Source organism: Ammospiza nelsoni, chromosome Z (genome assembly GCF_027579445.1).
Source record: "Ammospiza nelsoni isolate bAmmNel1 chromosome Z, bAmmNel1.pri, whole genome shotgun sequence".
Classification (NCBI taxonomy): Eukaryota; Metazoa; Chordata; class Aves; order Passeriformes; family Passerellidae; genus Ammospiza; species Ammospiza nelsoni.
The window spans coordinates 78,240,425-78,265,804 of NC_080669.1; the positions used below are offsets into that span (position 1 = coordinate 78,240,425).

General features: G+C 42.8%; 1 protein-coding gene across 2 annotated transcripts in view; it reads left to right on the forward strand.

Annotated features, from left to right (window-relative positions):
* The window catches only part of PDZD2 (PDZ domain containing 2), a 138,062-nt gene that overhangs the window by 94,389 nt on the left and 18,293 nt on the right, over positions 1 to 25,380 (forward strand). The window contains exons 6-18 of one of the 2 annotated variants that reach the window (XM_059492293.1): positions 4,602 to 4,713; positions 6,638 to 6,786; positions 7,435 to 7,554; positions 10,049 to 10,163; positions 11,888 to 11,961; positions 12,129 to 12,348; positions 13,388 to 13,505; positions 15,931 to 16,063; positions 18,865 to 18,946; positions 19,867 to 19,970; positions 20,709 to 20,877; positions 22,026 to 22,816; positions 23,980 to 24,124. In XM_059492293.1, the coding sequence (XP_059348276.1) occupies positions 4,602 to 4,713; positions 6,638 to 6,786; positions 7,435 to 7,554; positions 10,049 to 10,163; positions 11,888 to 11,961; positions 12,129 to 12,348; positions 13,388 to 13,505; positions 15,931 to 16,063; positions 18,865 to 18,946; positions 19,867 to 19,970; positions 20,709 to 20,877; positions 22,026 to 22,816; positions 23,980 to 24,124 (2,332 nt within the window). The remainder of the gene's footprint in view (positions 1 to 4,601; positions 4,714 to 6,637; positions 6,787 to 7,434; positions 7,555 to 10,048; positions 10,164 to 11,887; positions 11,962 to 12,128; positions 12,349 to 13,387; positions 13,506 to 15,930; positions 16,064 to 18,864; positions 18,947 to 19,866; positions 19,971 to 20,708; positions 20,878 to 22,025; positions 22,817 to 23,979; positions 24,125 to 25,380) is intronic. The other variant, XM_059492294.1, reaches the window with a different exon arrangement.

A 25,380-nucleotide genomic window follows, 5' to 3' on the forward strand; every position in this document is an offset into this window, starting at 1 on the left:
CTTGGGTTCCCGTTCCCTTTGGCTGGGCAGGAGGAAGTATGGGTTGCTCCTGGTATTACCAGCATGTGTATTTCTCAGGTGAGCTTCTGGGGAAGGTGGTGGAGGCTTTATTTCACCAGTGCTGCTAAAAACAGCCCAAATCTCTGCCCTCCCGAGGCCTCTCTGGTAAATGTACAGAACTACTGTCTGCCTTGTCAGCTTTGCACCAGGGAAGCAACCAGGGCACTGTTTTTTATAGAGGTGCCAGTTCAAGACTCTGAATTAGTGCTGACCTGAAGGTGATGTTCCTTCTCTTTTCCTCCATCCCTGTCTCCAAGTGGTTCTCTGCTTCTGTGTCATGAAAGAGAGGGAGCAGCAATGCAAGTGCCCTTTGGAAGAGGGGAGCTTCTTTCTTTGCAAGAGGGGAGCAAGCTAGTCCTCTAGCTTGCACCAAAAATTGCTACATCTGGATTTAGTTTGGACTTCTTGTGAGCCCTGTGGTTCAGTTTAGGGAGCTCCCTGGGCTTTGGGATGTACTGTGTTTTGGAAAAATGTCCCTGGGTACTGCAGCCCCTGATGCAGTGTGTCCCTGCGCATCAGCCTCCTTCTAGGATCTGTGCAGATTTGTACATGCCCTCAAACAGAGCAGTAAGGCATGGGAAACTCAGTGCTGTCCAAGATTAGAAAATCCATGTCCTCTGCATCACTTGCAATGTTAATTCTCGTAAATTATAGTGCTGCAGTTTGTAATTTGTCTGTGAGATGGATTCATTTAAAGTGAAAAAGAGCTAATTTAAAAGTGAAGGTATTTTACTTTCTGTGCAAGGCAAAGGGGCATGTGGCGTTCCCTGCCTAGCAGAAACATTTAAGGCTTAAAGCATGCTGTGCCCCATAAAGCAATAAGTAATTGCACAAATAACTGAAACAGCTAGAATTATACCAGATCATAGAAAAAAAATCTTGAAAATTTTTTGAAAGGTTAAAGCCTTTAAGGCATCAGCTTGTCTCGAGGGACTGGGAAGAAAGACTTTGTGCAGGGAACAGGTGAAGGTTTGCATTGGGTGTTTGGGGCATTGCTCTGAAGAGTCTGTGCTGGCTCCTCGTGGAGGCCTCTTGGGTTCCTCCTGATGGCTGCCCCACAGACAGTGGTGTTGCGGCAATTAATGGTTAAATGTTTGGGGTAGTACTGCTTGAGGAAAAGACAAGGACAGAGTGAATGGGACCAGAGAAGATGTGGAGTTTTCCCATTGAGTTTGTGCTGGTGCGCAGCCGTTCCTCTTTCACGTGGCTGTTCTGAAGATGGGCACTAGTCTTGCTGGTGGACTTGCTTTGCCAGTGCAGGTAGGACAGAATTTGTCATGCTGCAGACTTCTCAGCCTGGTTCTCACTGCTTCATTCCCAAGCCACCAGGATAAGCAGGTCTGCATGCTGCTAGCACTCCTTGGCAGAGCCAGCCAGGCTGTGCTGTGGGGAATTGGGTGGGCTCGCTGATGGGGAAAGGCAGCAACTGAGGAGCTCTGCAAGGGCAGCAGAAAAGCAGTTTGCTTATTAAATTGTATCAACCTCTGTGTGCCGCCTTGTTTTTGTAGATCGGCAAGGGATTGCCAAGCTGTTTGCAGTTAAACGGTGCAGACTGTCATAATCCTGCTCCTCATCTCGCCTAATTAAGCGCCTGGTCACGCTGGAGCTTTGCCGAGGCGAGGACTCCGAGGGCAGTTGTTCGCTCTGGTGCAGTGCCAGGACCGCGTGTCCCTGATAGTGCAGTTTCCTTCGAAATCAATTGAGATGTCACCGTCACTTGATCCCAGAGCTGCTTAATGAACTGGCAAAATGGGCTCTATTTTTAGATCTCCCTTTAAACTACTGTGCGTGTTAAAGCTCCCCTTGTCCTTAGCACTGGGACAGCATTGGGAGGAATTTATTGGTTTAGTTTAATAAGAGACCTACAGGACTGAAATAATAAGCTTCGTTTCCTTGAAAGTGAGGAAAATTAAAATGGCATGCTTAAATCTGGGCAGCTACCTCAAGATGGTAAAGCGATATGTTCATGGCCAGAAGGATAAGGTGGAGCTGGGTTTTGCTTCTTGTCTAGGTTATGAGAGAGCCAAAAATTACAGACACATGCCTTTGGGGAGTTCTTGCAAGCTTTGTAGATCAGATTTCTAAGTGTTTTCTGAATAGGATAAAACTCCTGGTGATTTATTAGGCAAGATCAACAACTTAAAGAATATCTGCTTCATTGCAAATGTTAATATCTTCCCCTATGTGTTTATAATTAGTGTCAGAAAAATACTTCTGCTAAAATAAAAAAGAAAACCCAAACACAGATAATTTAAATGTTTTTAATGACACAGATAATTTACATGTTTTTGCTTCCTAATTGTAGTCTGAAGCCTAGTTGGATAAACTGTAATTTCAGGAAGCTGTTGAGAATGTCTTGAGGCTTTCCCTGGCATTGGTGTTTGCACATATGTGACCTTCTGTGGATCATACATGGGGTTTGGGGGTTTGCTATCTGTAGGCTCACAGGCTCCAGGATTGCCACGAGGGGAAGGTGGCTTGAGGTGCAGTTTCAATACAAGTGGAAATTGTGTCCTGTTTTTCTTCCCACCCCACTGGATGAAAATGTATGCACTGGTACTTTTCTCCTGTGGCACAGTCAAAATAAAGTAATGAAAAACCCGATCAACAAAAAACCAAACTCAAACCCCATGTAGTAGAGGCATAAGATGTGCTGAATAGATCACTCTTGAGCCTGAGCTCTGGGTGGAAATTGGCCCTGGCAGAGATGATTTCAGCATCTCTTTGTAAAATACTACAAACTAAGTATTTTTTTTTTCTCCCCTCCTGTGAGCTGGAGGAGGTGGTCCAGCTTTGGACTGGGAGCTGTGTGGTCTTACCAGCTACAGCTGCCCATATCCATGCAGACTGCAAAAACCAAACGGCTCTAGAGCTCCAGACTTGATCTGTGTTGTGCTCAGCTCCAGAGAGTCAGATTGGACCCATCCCCATGTGTTGGATGCCCAAAGCATGCCAGCAAAACTGGCTGCTTTAGGGAAACATTCGTATTGTTTTTCTTCATCTCTGTGCTTCACGTATTTTCCCACCACAGAGTTAGCACTGGCCCTGTGCAGCAATTGATTTGTACACCTGTAAGATCACCATGTGATTTTTTGTGTCTGTGCAAATAATTTCTACCCTTCTACAGGGGAGGCACCCTCACTTCTTAAAGAGTGTTCCCACTTGTATGGCAAATTGCAATGTATCTTTGTGAGATCCATGAGGTCCTGTCTCATTTCCTTGTGCTTCTGCTGTCTTCTGGGTATCCCAGAAGTCTCTTGGAAGGAGAACTTGGGATACTTTGGCTGAGGTCTAATTGCTGATGGTTTGGGTTTCTTAGGTGGGGTTTTGAATCTGATGTCTTACATGTCTTCTGGAATCAGGCCCTTTTCAGGGTGACCAAATCACAAGTGCTGGTTTTTTTTCAGACTGATGAATGACTTGGATGGTTCTAAATTTACATGGAGCTGTGAGCTGCAAAGCATTTGGTGCTGGAAGTGGACTCTAAAGTAGTTGCTGCAGTGCCTTGAATGATGAACAACTACTAGCTAGGATGTACAAACCCTGTGTAAATTAAATGTAGCTGTTCATGTTGAAGGGGAAGGAATAAAAAGCAGTTCCCATTCCAGCTTCCTGTTTCTGCCAGTTTTATGTTTTCCTGAAGTTTCTACTGTTCAAACTAAAATCACAAAGTCTAGACTTTGCACAAAAGATAAACTTTGGCTTTGTTGGCTTGGGTAGAAGAGGGACTGGGGGATGGGAGGCAGGTTGTGGGAAAGACTGATGTTTTTAAGATTGAATAGCAGAAGCAGAAATTATTTTTACAGGAAAGCGTTTGGCTACTTGGGTGGGGTTTTTTAAAAACTGACTTCCAGCAGTTCACCAGCACCTTCCAAAATGCAGGGGCTGGGCAGAGCCTGCCCATGGGCAGCTCTGGTTTTCCCTGAGCACAGGAGAGCAGGAGGCAGAGGACATGTGGCCGTGCTGCTTACCTTGTTACTTGGCGTCTGGGCAAACACCGTCGGTAAAGAGACTCCTCCTGTCCTGGTGCATTTACTCAGGGTTGTGGGGTTGTGATTCCACCTGTAAACTTTAATTGCTCATTTCCAGGCTTTTAAAATGCTTAGCTGTAATAACTTTCTGTTAAATAAGCTTTTCATCCTCAAGCTTTGCATTGGTGCTCAGCAGACACTAACAGTAAAATAATGCTTTTTAAAAGTAATTTTCTCTGTAAAGATGTGATGTCTCTGGAAGCCTGCAGAGCAGGACAAATGGAAATAAAAGCTAGAATTTTGTTCAAATACATAAAGAAGCAACTAAGTGAGGTGCCACAGAGTGCTGGATGCATTCTGGAGGCATTAGTGTGGTGTCTTGCAGAGGATGCATGACCATAATGTCTGAAGGCATTACAAAAAGTTACTTACAGAAAATACTTAATACAATGACATGTTTTGGAAGCAAAGATGACATGCAATGGAATTTTCTGTCCCATAAGGACAATGAAAAAAATGTCATCAACATCTCTGGTTTACAAGAACTTTTTTTTTTTTAATTTCTTTTAGGTGATGGAAACTGAGAAGTCTCAAGATCCAGCTTGTGCAGAAGTGTCCAAAGGAAACAATCAGAGTTCAACTCTGGCAAGTGGCATACTGAAATACAGAAGTCGATCTCAAGGTAAAGCTGTACTGATAGAAGATAGCAATTGTAGATTTTTTATTGTAGTGTATTTATTTTAACTTTCTAAAAGTGAGATAGGATTTCTTTGAAATCATATTAGTTTATTTTGGAAGAAAAATCCCATCTGTAGGATAGTTGCATTCTGCCTCCTGAGCTGAGCTATTGTAGGAACAGAAATATTATGCAAATTTTAGAAGTGTCTTGTTTGTTTGTGCATTTCTTTCCTTTTTTTTTATTTTTACTGTTAGCATTGTCTGTATATTTCAGCGTGCTCTGATCAAAATGCCAATTACAGTGACCAATCCCCAGATTTTCTGTTGCTTTGTCCCCACGTCATAACAGTAACCTGTGTGCAGAGCTTGATCACGTTCTTAACCCTAATGTTTTCTGAGGCTCCCTTCCTCCTGTGTTCACCCTAATTTCCATTTACTGAGGTATTTTTAGGATACCTCAGGGGGGTCCTCTGCCTGTGGTTCCTGAGGCTGTGAGTTGGTGGTCGCTGGGAATCCAGACCCTGTTGCTGTGAGTGCTGATGCCCCTGGGCTGTGGGTGAGCCTGGAGCATCCGCCAGCCAGGACTGCAGCATGAGAAAGGAAGATGCATTTGGAGATGGGCAGAAAATACAGAATCACAACTGTTCTCCTGAAGAGAGGGAGAGCTGATGGGAAAGGGTTAGTTGTAGGTGCCAGGGAATGAAAGAATGCCAGGATGCTGGTCCTGCCAAGATTGCTATCCTGTCTGTGTGCAGCAGCAGCAGCCTGTGTGCCAGGGGAAGGGGAGTTGAAAAGCAGAGATTCCAATTTCAGATCCCAAAGCAGGGAGCAGGTTGAAATTGCACTCTGGTTAGTGGGCACAATTCTGCCTATGGATGCATCAGCAGAATTGCTTTCATGCTGAGTGAAAAAACGCAGCTGCCCCAGCTCTGTGCTCCATCCCTCCCTGGCACTGTCAGCAATGCTCACACAGCCTCCAGGCAGGAAGGAGGTGTCAGAAAATGTGTTTGGGGCTCTCCTGGGCAAATTTTCAGTGCATCTACCTCAGACCATGACTCCCTGTTCCTGGGGTACAGACAGTGAGGATGAAAGGAAATCAGGGCTGTTGCTCTCTGTAGCAGCTACAACATAAGGCTGGTTTAAAGTAATCTGAAATCCTCGTCATGAAATCCAGCTTGTGCAAATTCGGCTTGTGTCTTGGGTTTTCATCTGTACAATAGGGGTTAATGTCCTTTCCCTGTGTGGTGTGGAAATGACAAGGAAAAATGTGCGGGAACTGCTGTGACTGGGGGTTCTGCAGGGACCTTGGAGAAAATGAGAATTGGAGGAGCCCTGTTGCGAGGAGTAGGGTACTCTGTGGCTAATTACAGGATGTCCTTCAAGACAAATAATTCTGTTTCTTACATGAACTCTGCACTCCTCTCTTTAAGACAAATCTACAGAAGAAACCTAGAATTGTTGCCAGAAGGAAAGAAAATAGCATTTTTTGGCACATTTTTACTTTTTCCATTCCAGAAAAAAATTCCCTCAAAGTGACATGACACCTCCAGAAATGAATACTGCTGCAGTGTCAGGTCTTTTAATTTTAAATACATGAAGCCTGAGAGCTTAGTGCACTGGCAAGTGCCATTGGGTGTGAACAGATGAATTTCTTTCCTGTCCCTGAGCTACCGACTCAATTAACTTCTGCTTTTCCTTAATACCATGAGTTCAGTATCAATGAAAGATTGCAGAAAACCTATGACAGCAGGAAAAGTTCTTGGTTGAGTGTGATCAAAACTGGTTTCCAACTGCCTTGCTGGGAACTGCATAGTATTGTTTTAAGGCACTTTAATTTCGGATTTGCAGAAGGTGGTTATTGCCTGCTGGTGAGAGAGGCTAAAGCAGCTCTCAGATGTTGAAGGATGTGTTTCTGTGGTTTTTCTTAGGTGCCGGATCCCGCTTGGAGTCTGTGGGAGAAGACGATGAGCTGATGGTGGAAAATGGTGAATCAAATTACGAAATAGCAGTGAAATATTCCCGGGGTGGAAGAAAGCACTCTCTGCCCCAGCAGCTGGAGTCAGCAGGAGCCAGACAGGTGAGCAGGAAGGCAGAGCTGGCTGTGAGCACCTCATGGCGCTCAGTCCTGTGGCATCTGCCTGAAGCTCATAGAAATGGGTAAGGGTCATGAAACAGGATCACACAGGTACATCATGGGACTGAAACCAGGCATGGACACCAACCTGGGATGTGTTGGCCACCTGTGAAGAGCTTCTTTGAGTCTTGTGAAGGAGAGTACTGCTTGCTTGTGGCCCCAAGGTCCTAAGGCTGTTTGTCTTAGGAGTTGCAGTTCTAGATATCTGAGGACTTAAAAAAAATTTTAAAAATCCCTAATGCTTTTTATTTTATTTTATAATGTAGGCCTTCTCCTTCTCCTTTCCTTTCTCTTTTTTTTTTTTTTAGCAAATAAGGACTTGATTATATCATGAGGTTATCTTTAATCCTTTTAATTTAAATTGTGACTGATACATTTCAAAATGATTCTACTGTGTGAAATGTGGGAAAATTACTGTGGCAAGATTCACTTTGATTGTAGTAAGCTGGGGTTTCATCCCTTGAACATTTCTCTGAATATATCTCTAAGATACTGCATCCCTCTTCCCTGACACATGCAATTTTCCCAGTATGACATCTGCAGTATCTTTGCCAAGCAATCAGAGCAATTATCCTTGTTTGTTGATGTTAGGACTACCATATAGTGAAGAAATCCACCCGTTCCTTCAGTGCTGCCCAGGTGGAATCTCCATGGAGACTGACCCAGCCGTCCATCATTTCCAACATCGTCCTGATGAAAGGGCAAGGCAAGGTGAGGATTTCTGCATGTGTCTCACATGTAGTGAGAACTGGCATTTGAGAGGTATCTCCTGTGCTTCCAGCTGCTCTCAAGGTAGCTGGTAATTGTGCTAATGATAAACAAATCCCATTTCCAAACATAAGTGCCAAAGTAACACCTGCAAAATACAGGGGATGCGATGTTCGTGTTGTCCACTTGACACAGGGTGGCTTTCATTCTGGTTTGGTGCATCTCGCCATTACTGAGATATCAAATATTTATAATGGATCTCTAAATATATATGTTTATGCAAAGTCAGTGCAACTACAGAACAATACCTGTTCACATGTATATTTATGGACAAGCATATTTTCCCTCTGTGGAATCTGGATGCATTTTTAAAAAAAATAAATTACTGCAAATTAAGCATTAAACCTGAAGACAGGTTACTGGCTGACTGCTTCTCAGAGAGCACTGAATTCCATGGGTCAAAGAGTCATCCTGTCTCCCTCAATAATGTGTTTACACACTTGCTAGATACCAGCTGGCTGAATGCTAAGAAAAAATAGATAAGCATTAACCCAGGTATACATTGTTTTCCCTAATCAAATCCACGCTAGTATTGGAGCTGTCATTTAAATATGCTAAAAATATGCATGTCCTTTTGTGAAATAGTCTTCAAAGTCATCAGATGGATTTGTTTTGGACTAAGAAGATTTGTTTTGACTTTCAAGCTCAAATGCAAAACCAATTCCTTGTTGTGCTTTATGCTAGAAAAAGAGTTAGAAATAGTTACTTCTATGGGTAGACTGGCGCACAGTTACTTTAACTTCCCTTGGTTTAGGAGCTGTGGGTCTTTTATGATGAGCAAATATTTCTTCATTTCTCTTATTTTTTTACTCTGTTTTTCTCATTAAATTGGATTATTTCTCCCCCTGGGATAAGCCACCCTCTCCTGCCTTTTTACATTTAGCTCCAAGGTTTTAGTAAGCAGCTGGGAGAATGCAGACCCTAGAGATCATGAACCACCTAAGGCAGCTGCTATTCTGTGTGCCTTCCATCTGCCTCATGATCTCCTCTGTTAGGGATGGCACCTTGTACATTTTGTGCAATAGTGCTCAGTTTATTATCCCTGTGCAGACCTAGGACTTGAAATATTTCTCTGCAGAGTTTCAGTGTTGGTGGTGAGGAGCCAAGACTTTGCCTTTAGGTTTGCATCCAGATCTGCAAGGGGTGGTTTCCTGCTGTGTAGTGGCAGGCTTGTCTGGGAACATGGGCTAGTGTAGGAACTGCTGTACTTTGCAGATATATTTCTCCCACCCCTCCCATGGAGCTGTGGGGAGACCTCCTGTGTCCAGGCATGGGAGTGCCAGGAGCCTCCTGCCTTCTGCAGGTTGATTTGCAGTTGATAATTGCACAGGGCTGAACACTTACCAGAGTTATTTTGTTCTGCACAAGGGAGCTAAGTTGCTGCCTGTCCAGAAATCAGTAATGTTGTACCAAGTTACTGGACTTGGTAAGTTACTAGACTTGTGGTGGCCTCCTCTTTGTTCATGTAGTAAAACAAAAGATCTGATTGTGTTGGATTGTGAACTTGGTGCTTGCCCTCAGCTGGAGAGTGCTGCCCAAGGCAATAATAATGTCCATGGCTTCAGATCACTAAAGCACAACAGTTCCCCACATCCTTTGTCCACCTGGTCGGTGACTTTTCTCTTTATTCTGTAAAATGCATGAACAGCAGTGACAAGAGGGGAAATATGGGAAAGGGTTGTGGAACAAGGAAGCGATTTGTGTAGGAAATAACTCAGCAGAAGGGGGAGAGGTTCATTCTGCTGTGTTCATCAGTTCTCAGGTCAGCTTTGTAAGATGGTCCCATAGCCTGCTGGGGTAGCGCAGGGGTAACAGCTAATGGATGGAGCCCTGGGGAGTCTATTGATCTAGATTTATTTAAATACAACATGATATATGTCTCCAGAATAATTAAAAATGTACATGTGAGTGGTAGCCCCCACATGCCATTCTCCTTTCAGCTACATTCCTTACATTGCAGCACTGACCTTATGTCATGTTCTGAAGCTTTTCTTCTTCCTGAGGAAATGTAGGTTCTGTGACATAAGAGAAACGTGTAGTTAATCCTGGATATAAGTCTCGGGGTTAGGAATTGACTGTCTGTTAATTCAGAATGAATCTGTTACTGTTTCTAAAATGGGAAATCTATTGACCCCATGTTTTGACAAAACACAAAATATTCTCGGAGTTTTTGCTATATCAGCTTAGGGTGCCTGCTGCTATATTTTGGGCTGATGAGTGTGTTGATAATGGAGTGAAAGTAAATGAGAAATGGGATGAGAGAGTAAGTTGGCCAAACAATTCATCAGAAGATTTTAGGTTTTCATCTTTCCCTTGTCTTGTACAATCCTGGCAGACTTTCTCACACAGATGATAACAGAGTAAGGAGCCAGCTGTGTGTCTTTTCCTCTCTTCTGTAGGAAAAGAGAAAATCACTTCAAATCTCTTCTTTCTGTAGGGTCTTGGATTCAGCATTGTGGGAGGTCAGGATTCTGCTCGTGGACGCATGGGGATTTTTGTGAAGACTATATTCCCAAATGGAGCAGCGGCTGCTGATGGAAGGCTTAAAGAAGGTATGGTAGAGAGAATCCAACCTCACATAAACAACCACAGTGGGATATTATTTCAGTCCAGGAGGAAAATTCAAGTACAGATATGTTTAGGCACCTGGCCAGCAGCAAGAGGCTATGGAAAATGTAAAATTGCCTGTTTGTTCATCCTGTGGAAGATCATTCATGGCAATTAACCTGACTGTATTTCATATTGAGAAGGGGGAGCTACAGAATAGTGGTGGCTGCTTTGTTTTACCCTTTCTCTTTCATGAACGTTATTTGCCCAAACAGCAAGCTGCAATTCTCTCTCAAAGTTGGAGGGGGTCAGTGACAGCAGGAAAATATAGATAACCAACAGCACCTAGCTTAAAGATGCTGGACTGAGAAGGCATTATATAAAGGGACATGGAGTCTGGAGAGGCTCTTTTGAGCCCTTGTACTCTCTAAGCCTCCTGGTATGATTCTGACAGGACAAGAATCATAACCAAAGGAAAAAAAAAAAAAGATGGGATTGGCAGTAAGATCACTCTAGTTAGAGAAGGAGATATAGCCAGATTTTATTACTGCTTTTCCAATCTTAGTATCTGAGCTGAATGCGTAGCCTGCTCTGTGTGTGCTGCACCATGGTCTTGAGTGCTGTGACACAGCATTCTGACAGACAGATTCTTTAGTGTTGAAAGTACAAAGTGACCATGAGTTCAGAGTGGTGGTTTACAGCCCTTCTACAGGGGTTGTGCTACTTTGCTTCTATGGAAAGCTGCTCCTGTGTTAGTTCTCTCAAGCTGCTCCTGTGTTACTTCTCTCCTCATATCATCATTCCCCTCTTTCTGTCTTATCACACTTGTTGTATTTGAGGCTGCTTTTGGTGCCAACTCTCACACTTGCTGCCAGAGGGAAGCTCGCATCCCTGCATCATAGGTTGTGCACTTGCCGTGGGAAGCCAATAAGTAGCAGCTGTCCCTTAAACCCAGGAATCATTTGCAGGCTATTCATAGCTTGAAAATTCTTCATTTCTTTTTTCTTGACTGAAGCTAGGAAAGGAGGGGTAGACTTAGCTGACAGTATTGCCCCATGTCATTTTGCACAGATGCAAGTAAAATTGCAGGAAGTGGATCTGGATCATGCTGACTCTCTTTTTAATAAAATGAAGGTAGATAGCTCAGCTGGATGTAAGTAGTAAGACCTAGAGCCTGGAAGCTGGTAGAAATCTGACAGGACATGTTCCTTGAGGTGAAAAAGACATTTGTTGTCACAGCGTGTGGGCTACTACATGGTTCTCTGTCCGCAGGCATTTAGTAAGGGAAGGCATTTGCTTTCTGCACGTGGATGCAAGGTTCGTTTTCTCGGACAGGCTTTGAAGTGATGTGCTGTAGTGTTTCACTTAGTTCCTCATTTCTCCTGTTAAAGCTTACAAAAGAAAGGCAATTTTATAGTACCTTTGGACTTAATGTCATAATAATTTTCAGACTTCAGTTAAAATCCACAGCATTTGTAGCTTGTTTGTGGGAATGGGAATGCCAAGTTCAGAATCTCTGCTGGAGAACAGTTTTTACTTTGGTAATCCATCACTAGTAGCTTGTAGAGACATTAGTACAAGTGGAAATAAATTGAGAACAATAAAAGGCTTTTTATTGGATAGTTAACTGAAATCCTTATAGTAGTAGATTACCTCATGTTCAGGAAGGATGTTTTAAATCTTTGTAGTCTTTACATTACTGACCTCATTTTTTGTATCTATTTACCAGGGGATGAAATCCTGGAAGTTAATGGAGAGTCTCTGCAAGGACTGACCCATCAGGAGGCCATCCAGAGGTTTAAGGTAACACAGATATAGCACTGAAGAGCTTCATGCTCCTCTTCACTCATTGCCACCTCCTACCCTCAGCTTGACACTCCTGCGCTGTCACGAGTTGCCGTGTGCAGGTTTGGTGAGAAGTGTACAAAGGTTGGTCCCCTCACGGTGGTGGTTCTGTGCTGTCTCTGCAGCAACTCAAGAAGGGCGTGGTGACGCTGACGGTGCGCACGCGGCTGCGCAGCCCCAGCCTCACGCCCTGCGTCACCCCCACCCTGCTGAGCCGCTCCAGCTCCCCCAGCGCCAGCGGCGCCACACCCGTCCCCGGCCTCGAGGAGCCCGAGGGCTCCTCCTCCAGCCGCAAAGGACCTGGCCCCAAGGACAGGATCGTCATGGATGTGACACTCAATAAAGGTGAGCGTCCATCGAAACGGGCCGGGAGAACAAATCTCTGCTTCTTTGGGGAGTTTTTGGGAATAGGTTAGAGATTCCCATGCCTGGTATACCCAAGTATGCCCATTTGACATGGAACCACAGGATGAGGGGGGGAAAGTACCCTCTAATGCAAAAACTTCTGAAGAGTTCCCCTTCCTGCATTTTGCTTTCCCAGAATCAGAAGCCTCTTATGGGTAGCAGTGAGTGTCCATGCTGCTGAAAGAAGAGGGCTGTGAGATAGCAGGCAAAATGTAAATCAGCTTCCTGGCAGCCCAAGAGGCTGTGCCTTTCTCTTAAAGAGCGTCTCCAGGGAAGGCAAAGCTGAACAGTGTTGAAAAGCTCCCCGATAATCTGTTTGAACTCCTCCATGAGGGTTGCTCTCATTAATAATTGCTCATTATAAACTTAAAGCATATGTTATATGTGGTAGACAAAGATGCCTATTTTTAAGACTTATAATACAGTGATATTAAAGGTTGGATTCAAAATTTTGAGAGAGAATGTAAGATGTCCAGTGATCCCTAAAACAGGGATGTTGTTACCTGAAGGAAAGCAGAGGTGAAAGTGGACAGAGGTGACCATTGAACCAGAGATAATGCCTCATCTTCCTTTGTGCTTCTTTGCTGAGGAATGCCATACAGATATTTAACAAAAGAGAGCAATACAATTGGTAGCATCTTCTGTGCTCATGTTTTCTGCAGTAGTTTTAGATGACATCTTGATTGGATTGCTGCCTCTCCTCCTTTATGCCTTGGACCAGATCAGGCCTTTCCAAGAGCTTCCCACGGAGCACAGAGTATTTTCTGAGATACATCTATCTCAGAAAACAGCCAGGATCAGCTATTTTCAGTCCTGATTTCCACTTGTTGGTCTTAGCTTCCTGACTGACTGCACCTAAGGCCAGCCCTGAAACAATGACACAAGTCCTGAACTCAGATGGTATGTGGGAACACAAACACTTGTGTGTCCTTTGTGATTACAATCTGCCACGTTTCTTTGTGCCTCTTGTTTTTCACAGAGCCAGGGGTCGGGCTCGGCATTGGTGCCTGTTGTCTCACACTGGAAAACAGTTCACCCGGGATTTACATTCACAGCCTGGCCCCAGGATCAGTGGCTAAAATGGATGGCAGATTAAGGTTGGTTAAAGCAGAAACATGCTAGAGTGGTTTTACAATAAAATCGATTGAGATTTTATTTTCACCTATTGGTTCATGTAGCAGGGAGGAAATTTATACTTAAGAGTTCATCAAAAAGAAAACATTTATGTTAAGACATTCCAAAGTAGTATTAAATGCCCAGGAAACATTATTCTTTGTTCTGGAAACAGCATAATCATTAAGGTGTGGGTTGTTTGGTTGGTTTTTTTTTTTTTAATTCTCTATACAGAAAGCTGAGCCTAATAGCACCCTTTGAAAAAGGGGAGCGGCAAGAAGTGCAACTTCATGCTTTTTTGTGAGAGCTGCAGCCAGAGACCCCAGACTGGGAGGAAATTTGCAGAGCACTGCTAAAAGCTCAGTCACATGAAACTCTCCTCAGAAAAGCTGGGATAAATGTTCCTGCTGCTGCCTGTGCCCATGGCTCAGGCTCTTACTCTCAGTCTGGTAGGATTGCTGCAGGCTGACCAGCAGCACTCTGTCATGGAGAAGGGATGTGTCTAGGAAGCAGTCATTCCCAGGATTCACTTGTGCCTACACTGGATTAAGTGACAAAAACTTGCTTTTCCTCTTGTGGAGGCTTCATTTTTGAAAACCATTGGAGAAAGCCTTGCCACTTTCTGCATTCCTCCATAAATGCTGGTGGATGCTGGGAGCGTGGCTCCAGAGTGGAGACTGTGCTGAAGAGGTGCTGGGACTGTGTGATCCTTTTTGAGTGTGTGATGTGAGCACTGGTGCAGAGAGGCTGAGCAAATGCCTTGCAAGAGAGTGCCTTCTGTTTCCTGGCTCACCAGGAAAACTGCAATAGAAATTTGATTTCTTGGAATAAGGGGAGAAGATAATTTTATGGTGTCATTGCTGCCAAAACCCTTGAAACTTCCTATAATATAGAAATGTCTACAGGAGACAGCATTTAATGGTAACTTGCTTTCTTGAAGGCCCCTTTGGAAAACATTGCAGTGCTGGTTATGACTGTATGTAACAGCTGCATTGTTTATTAGGTTTATGTGATTGATTATATCCAGGCATGCTTCCCAAATTTTTAGCTTGCTTCTTTGAGACCTTGCTTCTGTTGTCCCATCAGTGATTTATGGCTTCATAGGCCAAGACTTACAGGGTGGTTTTGATTTTTGGAAAACATTGTTAATCAAATGTTGGCTTTGCAATGCCAGGGGAGGTTTGAATCCAGCTCTTCTGTATCTGAGCTCCCTCTCTCCGTCGTGTGGCTGTGTAAGTGACTCCATTTGTGCAAGTCTAAAGGAATAGGCAGAGCAGTGAAATGATTGCACAGCTGATAAGTCACTCTTTACTTTCCTCAGCCTGTACCAGAAGTGCAGGTTACTGAATTGCAATTGTTATTTTGCGTTTGGTGTGTGTACTCATAGTGTCACACACCACAGTGTCATTGTCACAAGTAGCCCAACACAAGCTGGCAGTAGTAGATTCCTTGAGAGGGTCTGTTCAAAGCAAATGTTTCAGGAATTATGGAGAATGCTTTAATGATATCCCTAGTTGATGATATTTTCTTTTGAATAGTTCCAGATGTCTGAGCACCATAAGCAAGAGTTACAAAACTGAGAAAACAGGGCTAAACAATCATAGAATCATAAAATGGTTTGGGTTGGAAGAGATGTTAAAGATCGTCTTGTTTCAAATCCCCTGCCATGGGCAGGGATCTTCCACTAGGTCTGCTTACTCAAAGCTCCATCCATCCTGATCTCAAACACTTCCAGAGCTTCTCTGGGCAACCTGTTCCAGTGCCTCTCCACCCTCACAGTAAAGAATTTCTTCCTAACACCTGATCTAATCCTACCCTCTTTCAGTTTGAAGCTATACTCCCTTGTCATATCACTACATGCCCTTTTAAATCATACAGTGTGTTTTTCTTTCAGGAGAGTTTTGTTTTGTTTTTTCTTTTTCCTTTTTAATGGGTTCTCTGTGATAATTTTTAACATATACAGGCTTACCAGGCTCAATCTTTTCCTGGAGTAATTTCATAAACTCATATCTAAATAATGAATTTCTTATCAGTGTTTCTGCTAAGTAATTCAGTATGGCATGAAGGAACAGCCCATCTTAATCCCATTTTTCCTCTTCTGTGCTCAATAAATATCTGAATGCAGAACTGGAACTGAAGCTTGCTTTCACCCTGATCCAAATGCAGTTTTCTTGGTTGATTCAATAGAGATTTTTTGCACTGACAGTAAGTGCAGAAGGGATCTCTGAGCCTCCATTGTGAACTCAAGAGGACTTAAACCATTCACGTCACTGGTAGCAGCACCTTCTTTGAAAGTCACATCTTTTCCAGAACACTTATGTCTTTGAAAAATCTTGGCCATCAGTTGAAAGCACAGGTTTTTTTGCGTGGAAGGTGGCTGTGATTAGGTGACTCTGTGTCTCTGTGCAGCCGGGGTGACCAGATTCTGGAGGCGGATTCTGTGAGCCTGCGTCACGCAGCGCTAAGCGAAGCCTACGCAATCCTCAGTGAGTGTGGACCAGGACCAGTCAGCCTAATCATTAGTCGTCATCCTAACCCAAAGGTGAGGAGAAAATGAGTAAGTGTATCTGGATTGTTTTCATCTGGCACTGTAATTTGAGTCTTGCTGTCGGAAAAGCGAAAAATGAAGAAAATGGCTTTTTCTTGCTATGGCATGTATTGTGCAAGATGTCAGAATTGTAATGATGCTTCCCAGTTTTGTAAGTCATAGCAATGTTGGACTGTTCCTGGTGCTTTTCACTTAGTCACCCACTGATCAGTTGCATTTTCCTGGAACTGCTTGAATGAAGTGTTCCCATCTTTCTTGGTACTTGGATGAAGTAGCAACACAAATACAGCACAAGACCTCTTCCTCCTAAAACTTATTTTGTAGTTAATTTGTCTTTGAGTAGAATATAATTTATGGCCAGGAATATATGTATCAACAGCTTGAATTGATCAACTGTAATAAAGTAAAATCTATCCAAAGATCAAAGTTTTCCTTCAGGAATTAAAACATGAGAATATGGAGCACACTGCTACTGAATCCGTGCAAGGTCATTTTGGAAATAAGGCTGTATTTATAAAGTAAGTGTTCTCAAGCATTTTTTAAAAATTGATGATAGAAGATGAAAGCCTATTAGGCAAGCTATAGGGAATAACAGCTTCTTTTATTTCAGTATTTCAAAGAATTTCATGAGTGTACGAAACCTTCCTGTTTAAACAGGAATGAAGCTGTAAAAATATTTGCATTAGTGGGTCCAGAAAGCTCTGACTTTTGAACTCATAACTACAAATGGCCTTAAGAAAGCCATATCTAGGAGAACTCAGGTTTCTTATTTTGTAATTAATAGTGTATTTTCTGCTAAATCAAATATACAGTCAACAAACAGGGGCCTGCTTTCCAGAGTTTATTATCTTTGTTGGAAGGCCTTGTGGTGCTAGAAAGAAAGAGGTGAGGGTAAGAACTGGGCTTATAGCCTAAGATAACAGTATTTCTGGTGAGTCTGTGTACTGTGCTGAACCAAAACAATGGTTCAATGTGATTGCATTATTAAGGCTTACAGACTTTTTGGATTGTCTGTAAGAAGCATGAAATAAAAATGCCGTGCTGTAGAGCCTGCCCTTTCTCATCTGTCCCTCTTCTTGTTGTGGTGGGGTCTTGAAAGCTGATGAGTGACCTAACCTGGTGTCTGCTGAAAGGATGAACTGAGTTAAGCTAATTGCTTGATATTACTCAGTAACAGAGGGAAACTATTAAGTGGCTCCTATTACCGTTTTCCATAAGTGATATTTAAGATGACAACAAATCCTTTGCCAAGAAATGTATGAAAAGCTAAAAGTTGAGCTGGAGAGACCCTAAAGCATTTTTCCAGTACTGAATCCATAATCCTGGCAATATTGAATCCATAAGCTCTCATGGCTGGATCTCTGGAAGAGCATCCCTATAGGAACCCATATTTATTGTTGTTACTGTCACCCATTTTCTGAAAGCACTGGGGGATCGATAAATAAGTGTGGGTATTTCGTTTTATTGTTTTCATTTGCTTATAATAGTACGCCAGCATGCAGATTGGAGTTAGGAATTAACTTGTCCCTTTCCATTTCGAACTGCCTGAGCAGAAAGCATGCTAAACATCAAAGCTGGCCGAGTTTGCAGAAGCATGGATTTCTGGTTAACTTAAAAAATGCACTGCGTTGTGCCTGGGACCTATTTTAGTTCTTGGGATATGTTTTACTAAAAGTTTGTGTTAACGCCATGGAGCATAGTCTAAGGATCTGGTCCGTGTTCTGCAGGAACTCCCTGTGCCCCAGAAGCTCAGGGACTTTTGGTTTGCTGTAAGGTCATGACACAGGCTGGAAACAGAGATGTGTTTTTACAAAGGTTCATGTTGTTTCGAACATTTTTATACTTAATTTCTTGTTTTATAACACAAAAGATCCGCAGTACATTTTGCTGCTGAGTATGTTTGCTTTGGTGTTTTCATGTACTTCCAAAAGAAATACCACAAAATTTTCTTTCTGCTTGTTATTCTGAGTATGGCATTTATGCTTTGTTTAAACTGCTGAGTTTGCTTCAGAATCTCTCAAATCTTCATGGTTCAGGAAGACTCAAGTCTGTAGTCTCTATTTATGCTGAATTTTAATTCATGTAAATCAATGTGCATAGAAAGTATTTTTGACAGAATTAATTTGCTTTCTGTTCTTAAATATATATTCCTGCAGACTAGTTGTTCCTGTATAAAATCATATGTTTTCCAGTAATAAGAATTAAATGTATGGTAGTAATTATGGGCTAAATTAGCAAATATGGTAAACCAGTATTTATTCTTAAACCAGAGAAACATTAATTTCCAATTACTGATTTAAGTTTTCTTTTTAAAAGCAAGGGGAAAAGAAAATTGAAAAGACAGCTAATATTATGGGAAGTCTGGTATTCTTCCGGTGGGTTAAGTGTAGAATAGCTTAAGTTTCTGATGTGTGCTTGCACAAAGCAGTCTTTGTCTATTTTAAAGTCGCGTTTTCTCAACAAATCAATGGACAGCTTTTAATTGAGTTAGAACTGTGCTCTAATAGCTTCATTTGATTTCTTTAAGTCTGGGACTGTTTTATTTGTTTATATTTTGTGTCACTTGGAAGCAGTCTTCTTGCAGATGGCAGGCTTCTGCTTCCAGGTTTTTGCAGGAAAGTGGCATTGAGAGAGTCTGAGTCAGGGGACAAGGGCTTAGGAGCACTCAACTAGGTCTTCTTTATTGCATCTTTAAAAATAGTGGATTATTTGATGCATCATACACTTGAGATAAGTGGTAAGACTCTTGTAATTTCTTGTACCCTGTTTGAGCTTTGTCTTCCACCCCACTTCAGGTTTCAGAGCAGGAGATGGATGAAGCAATTGCACGTACTACCCACCGAGAGAGCAAGGACTCCAGCTCCTCTCACGTCACAGGTAGCAACATATTGTCTTCTCTAGTGCCTGTTCTCTCACAGATGCAGGAGCATTTAAGGGCGTGCTCTTAAGTTCCCCAGCATTATTATTTTGAGAGCCCTCAAGACAGCAGAACAGTGTAGGGAGTATCATCACTCTGTCCACTGCAGAAATTTTAGCATCCAGTTCAGATGGATCAGCTCTGCAGCTTATGTAACTTGCTTTTGTTCACTGGGCTGCCATGACCTAAAGGTAGGGCTATCAAGAGGTGGTGGTTCTGAACTTTTTTCAAGATGAGAGGAACCACAATGTTCCAGGAGGGAAAGAGCAGGAGGGGTCTACTCCATCCATGTATGCTTGACCTTAATGGCAGAAAAACTCCAAAAAGTATTTTGACCATTTGAAAAAGTCCAGGTGTTCCATGCTGGACTATATGTTTTAGCACCATTTTGATCTTTCAAGTCATGTCAAGATGTGTACTCTGGCATCTCTGTGATGTGTTCGAACTCCAGCATTGCCCAAAGTCTCACAGATGAAAGCAAACTTTTGGCAATGGCAGAGTGACGGAAATGTTAGATTTGTTATGATCCCCTTTTTATGTGTGTCAGCTAAGATCTGCTTTCAAGTTGACCATGTCAGTGGCTGCTGATTTGTCTTCTGAGGCTGCCCCTGGTCAGCAGCATGCTCCAACAGATGGGGAAGACCATCTCCTGCTCCTCTCTTGTTCATAGCACTGCCCTGGGCCTGGCTAGTGTAACATTCCATCTGATCTGAGGGAGAACTTGTGAAATGCTGAATAAATCTCACTCTAGGAAAGCAATTTAGATACTAAGTAAATGGGATTAAATGCAGCCACCAGCTCAGAAAACTAATGGGAAGCCTGTTTGATTATATGGACTGCAACTTTAATTTTTGGCATCTAACTAATTTGTGTTTAACAGGAGCTGTGCAAAAAAGTCCATCTCCTAGTGTGAAGGCCAAACAAGGAGAGACCTCATCTCCCCTCAGCTGGACTATGAAACGCTTCTTGGAGCCAGCAAGCCGGGTAAAAGGATTAGATGCAATAAAAATAGAGCCTGCTTCAAATTCAGCTTTTACTGAAGCTCTTACTTGGTCAAGGGGTTCAAAACCAAACCTGCAGGCTCCTTCCCTGTCACATGAGCTCCATAAAAGGGTTTGTTTCTTGTGTCACACATTTAAATTGTGACAGCAGCAAGCTTCTCTTTTTCTCTGTGACTGTAGCCTTTGGGAGTGATGTGCAGAACATGGCAGAGAAGGATATGGGGTCCCACGTGCTCTGTGGAACACAAAGTTATCAGGAGGGATCTGAGCCTGTGGGCAGAAGGCTGAGACTAAGTCCCCTTATATAGCCATTGCAGGGAAGAATCCGTTTTTCCTGGTAAAGCCATGGAAGCCATTGACACTGTGTCTGGAGGTACAAAGCCTTCCCTCAGTGTAGAACAAACTTCTCTCAGTGTAGAACAAAGGGAGCTCTAAAATTGAATCGTTTCATCCCTTGTTTCTGCATTGAACCACCCCTGTAAAGCAGTGGGATTTGGAATCCTTTTTTATTTATTGTATTGGCTAAAAATGTGTTGGTGTGCAGTGTTTCAGACATCCAATTTCAACAGTTTGGCTCTCAGTATACTGACAAGTCCTCTATTTTAAAAATAGGGTTTAAATTTTATTGACACAGCAATACAAATGGTCTGTGTGAGGCTCACATGCAGGCAGGGGCTTTATACATCGAGGACAGCAGGTCACCAGGGTCACTTCTCTTCAGCAGGGATCCGTCAGCTCTGAGGCAGAGCTTTCCCAGTACTTCTCCCACGATGGTTCGAGCCATCTCCCCTTCTCTGATGCTGTCCCTGGCTCGTGTGATGAGGAGCAGCTCCGTCAGAAGAACAGGAACAGCTGGCTGGATGATGGCTCTCTTCTCCCTGGCAGCCTGAGTAAGTGATGCAAATGTGTCTGGTCATTGGGCTGGTGGGGCAGAGTCACTGAGGGCTGGGTTCCTGTACAGGAGAGCTATGGTGGTCCCTGTGCTGGAAAGAAATGCCAGGCTGTGTATTATAAGCCATTGTTGATCGCATGAAGTTTGGAAAATTGAAGGAATTTACAACAATCCATAGAAATGCCTGTTTCCATGATATTTTGTTCAAGACACTGTTCTGATAGTGTGGAAATTACTTTGATTGGTTTGGATGAAACTAGATTTGATAGTGTTGCAGAGTTTGGGGTTTTTTTTCAAATCATCTTATTCATTACATTTGTGGAGACTGTTCATAGCTATCTCAGAAACTTTGAGAGGGTCAATATATGTATAAAAACAAACAAATGTGCAATTTTACATCAGATATTTTGCTTGGGTATATTTCTCCCCATGATAACTGACTGAAAGAAGCTTGTGTGTCCTTACTGATGTGCACCTCATCACAAATTCAAAGGAGTAATTTGTTTTCCCTTTCCTGTAATTTCAGTAAAGTAATTTCAAGTAATTTCTTTGTCTCATCTTATTTTCTGTGGAAATTATTTAATGTTTAAAAGTGTTTTTGCATTTCTAACTAGCCACCAAAAAAAGCAAAACAAATTAACTTCCCACAAAGTGAGATGCAGTTCTTTCTAAGGAGAACGTGGGAAGGGTTCTTGGGTTTGTTACTTGCTAATTTGAAATTGATTGTTGTATTTCAGTCTTGGTTCAAGAAAGCAATTTTTACTCTCTGTGAGTTAATGCAGGAAGTCCTGAGCTTAGATTCAGGGAAAATGTGATAGAAAATCTGTTGTTTAAACTAAAATACACATTTGAATTTGCATCCCTTTCTTCTTTGAGTCGTAGTCATAATTTAGAAGTAAACTGAAAATAGAACTAGACATGCTAATGAACTGATTTTGGGAATTACCCATAAATTGTAGTGCTATCTGCTGTCCTCTTGATGTTTACTGTAGTTAGAGGGAGGACATGAAAAGCCTGCTTTTTGCTTTGTGAGGAAGAGTTAAGCTTTCTCTGTAAACAGACACACATGTATTCTGCTGCAGTGAGATGCGCGGTGTTAAAGATCATCTGTAAGTACAATTAAAGTATAACTCTTTTTTTCCCCAGCTGCTAGAGATGCAGGAGTGACAAAAGCAAATGGTTTGGCTTCTCCAGCTAGTGGGAGGTCATCTGGCCATCACAACAAGCTTGTGGAGTCTGTCCGACCTGGCATCCTCAGCGACAGCCCCAAATCTGCCCGCAGCCCCTTTCACCGACAGAGGCGGGTTGTTTTCTATGATGGTGATGCCAGTGATGACGATGAAAGTTCCCACTTGCACAGAAGCCAGAGGGCCAAGAGCCAGGAGGATGCTGGCATTGTCATTACAACCTCGTCTGTAGAAATCGATGATGAGAGCCAGGACAGTGAGTCATCGAGATACAGTGGCATGGAGACATCTTCCTCTGTCTTCAGCAACTCTGTAGAGTCTGCAGACAGCACGCTGGAGCAAGTTGAATCTTCTTTTTTCCCAATCATAGCATTTGATTACTCAAGTGTGCCTGAAGTTCGTCTTGGCAGCCTGAGTTTGAGGGAGCTCCGGGAAGCACAGCTTGAATCCAAGAGATCGCCAAAACTTGAGCACAGAGCAGTCACCAGAGTGAAGAGCATGATGAGCACTGAGTGCCGAAGCCTTCAGAGACACAGGACGGAGGAGCACGGCTCTTACAACAAGCCTGTTGCCAGGATGCTCCCTCACAGCAGGAAGTGTGAAGCCCCTGATGTGGGCGGGCAGGGCCAGGTTGAAGTCGTCACTCTGGTTCGCAATGAGCACGAGTCATTCGGCCTGGATCTGGAAATCCAAGCCATGCCCTTAAAGGTTGTCGTCACAGGGATGCGGCCAGGGGGGCCAGCAGAAATGGTAATTTGTAATTTGAGTGCCTTATAGTGATGTGCTTTCCCATTGTGGGGCTGATTGTTATTATTTTCATGGTTATTATTAAGCAAGTGGTCTGTTGAGAGTAAACACAACTGAGGTGTTTGTCATTGCTGGGCAAAATGTCCCACCCCATGTTGTTCTGGAGCTGCTGCTAAATAATTTGTTTCTGATTCAGAGGTGCACCCAGGCTAATTTGAAACTAAAAGAGGCAGGACACAGATCACTGAGATGGCCTCATCCCTTCTTGCAATTACAATTTTGAGGGAATGCGATTTTTGTATTTGTTTTCTAAGTATGGGCAAAGACAAAATAAGTAAATCCTGGTGGCAGAGGATGGTGGTAACAAATGTATATTATGCTTTACTATTTTATATGCGCATGTCCCCGTATTACAGGAATCTGGAACCATGAGGCTCTAGGTGCTGGCCAGATTTGCCAAGGGCTGGAGTAGAACCAGTAACACATTGCTCTTCTGCATCTCATACATGCCCATACCAGTATGGATATGTGCTTCACGTTGTTTGTGGAATTGCTAGATGCAGAAGTCCAGAAAGAAGAATAATGCTCTGGTGTACAAACCTGGCTGTAGCATTTTTAATCTCATTAGCGGCCGCTAGTGTAAGAGGGGATATGGCATAGCAGTTTGAATAGGGCTGTGAGACCTGGGGATTTGGTTTTGTTCCTGCCTTTTTCTCAGATTTCTTTTGCAGTATTTAGAAACAAACATTTACCTTAAGAGCTCAGATCATGTCTGTTCACTAGTTTAAGAGAATTTCACCTGAGAAGTAGTTCGTGCATGGAATTTAAAAAATGACACACAGTGTTCCAGTCCTGAAGAAGCTAGGGCTGATCCATCCCATTTCATTTAACTAAGAGGGCTATGTCCTCCATCATGATACTCATCTCCTGGAAAAAAATGGCAGATCTTTTGACCTTCCTGTTTTAGATTGATCTTTAATTCTCCTCCTGGCAGAAACACAGTCTGTTCTTTATTTATGTGCTGGCAAACTGACAGCAGTGGTACCTGTGCTCTGCAGTGACGTGAAACAGAGGATGTTGCTCATAAGCTATTAATTGCTTCCCTGCAATCTCTGCAGGGCTTCTGATGTGTATTTATAATTTCCTTGAATCTCTCTGTGCATCAGGGATCAATGGGCAAGATGGCTGTAGGAGATGAGATTACCACTATCAACAGCATCCCCGTCAGCAAGATGATGTATGAGGAAATCTGTTTGCTTATGCAGTGTCTTCCCACATCCGTAACCCTGGAGATCCAGAAGGCAGCGTCAGGTGAGAAAGCAGTTTTGCTTTTGTACCATTTATTCTGGGTACAAGTGAACAAAACGTCCTTGGATCTGCTGGGCCTGACCTTCTGCTGTCCTGGCTTTCCACATGGATTCAGAGAAGAGGACGGGGGGACATTGTGTCTGCATTGGTGAGCCAAGCAAAGCACTTCATCACCAAGTCAAGCTTCAGGTCCTCTCTGGCACCATGATAAGGGGAGAAAACCTACTCCTGTGTGAAGTATTCGAAGTTCCCACATAGAGTAGGTCCCTCCTGCCAGTGTTTGCAGAGGTCTGAGTCATTTGATGCAGTCCAGTAACTAAAATGGCAGTGACTCTTGTCCTGACAAATCATGTTATTGCTGTGCCTGTTCATTAAATATTTAGGCCCCTTATAATCAAATCTGTCTCTCTTAAATCTGAAGTTCTAGTAATGTTTTTATGAATGGACAATAAGACACTAAAACACTCTTTTCTTTCTTTTTTTCTTTCCTTCCCTTTTATTATATCAGAATTCTCTAAAGTGCAGGAAGATGAAACAGAAAACTAAAATTTTACAAAAACGTTTATTTTCATGTTTCATTACAGAAAGTTTTCTAGTGTGAGTTGAAATACTTGATACCTTCTTGCTTTCTGCTAAGGGCTGATTTATGCTTCTACAGCAATATATGAGTCCCCACAGACTGTACAAATTATGTGGTGTGGAAATGAGTATTTGAAAAAGAAATGCATACTTTTCAAATTCAGGAAGAACATAATATTTTGCTTTGTTCTAGCTTATGATCCTCTCTGTGTACCTTTGTGTACCTGGGAACCTAAAGGGCTTCCAGATGTTTGACTTCCAGTTGTTCTTTAAGGAATTCCAGGCTTGGCAGGATCTTGTTCTTGTTTCCTTAGACTGCTGTGGCTTTTCAAACCAATAGCATTGGGGCAAGGACACATTGGCAGCACTTTGTAAGGCACTTCACCCTTCCCCTTGTCCTATCCCACTGGCAAAAAAGGTGGTAATCCACCATGCTGAAGCAGGGGGAGTACTGAGTACTTCAAATTCTAATCTGCGTGCTTGAGATTGCCCTCCTGAGGTGTTTATCCCTTGTTGACTCCAGGAGGAATCAGTACTTCTTAACATGGATTCCTAAGTTAAATAATGTGGATGATCCTGCAGGTTTGTGTGAGAAGTACAGAGATGTGCAGGCATCTTTAAATGAGCAGGAAAGGACACTGACACTGAATAGCCTCTCCTTCTCCATACACTTTCTGGGC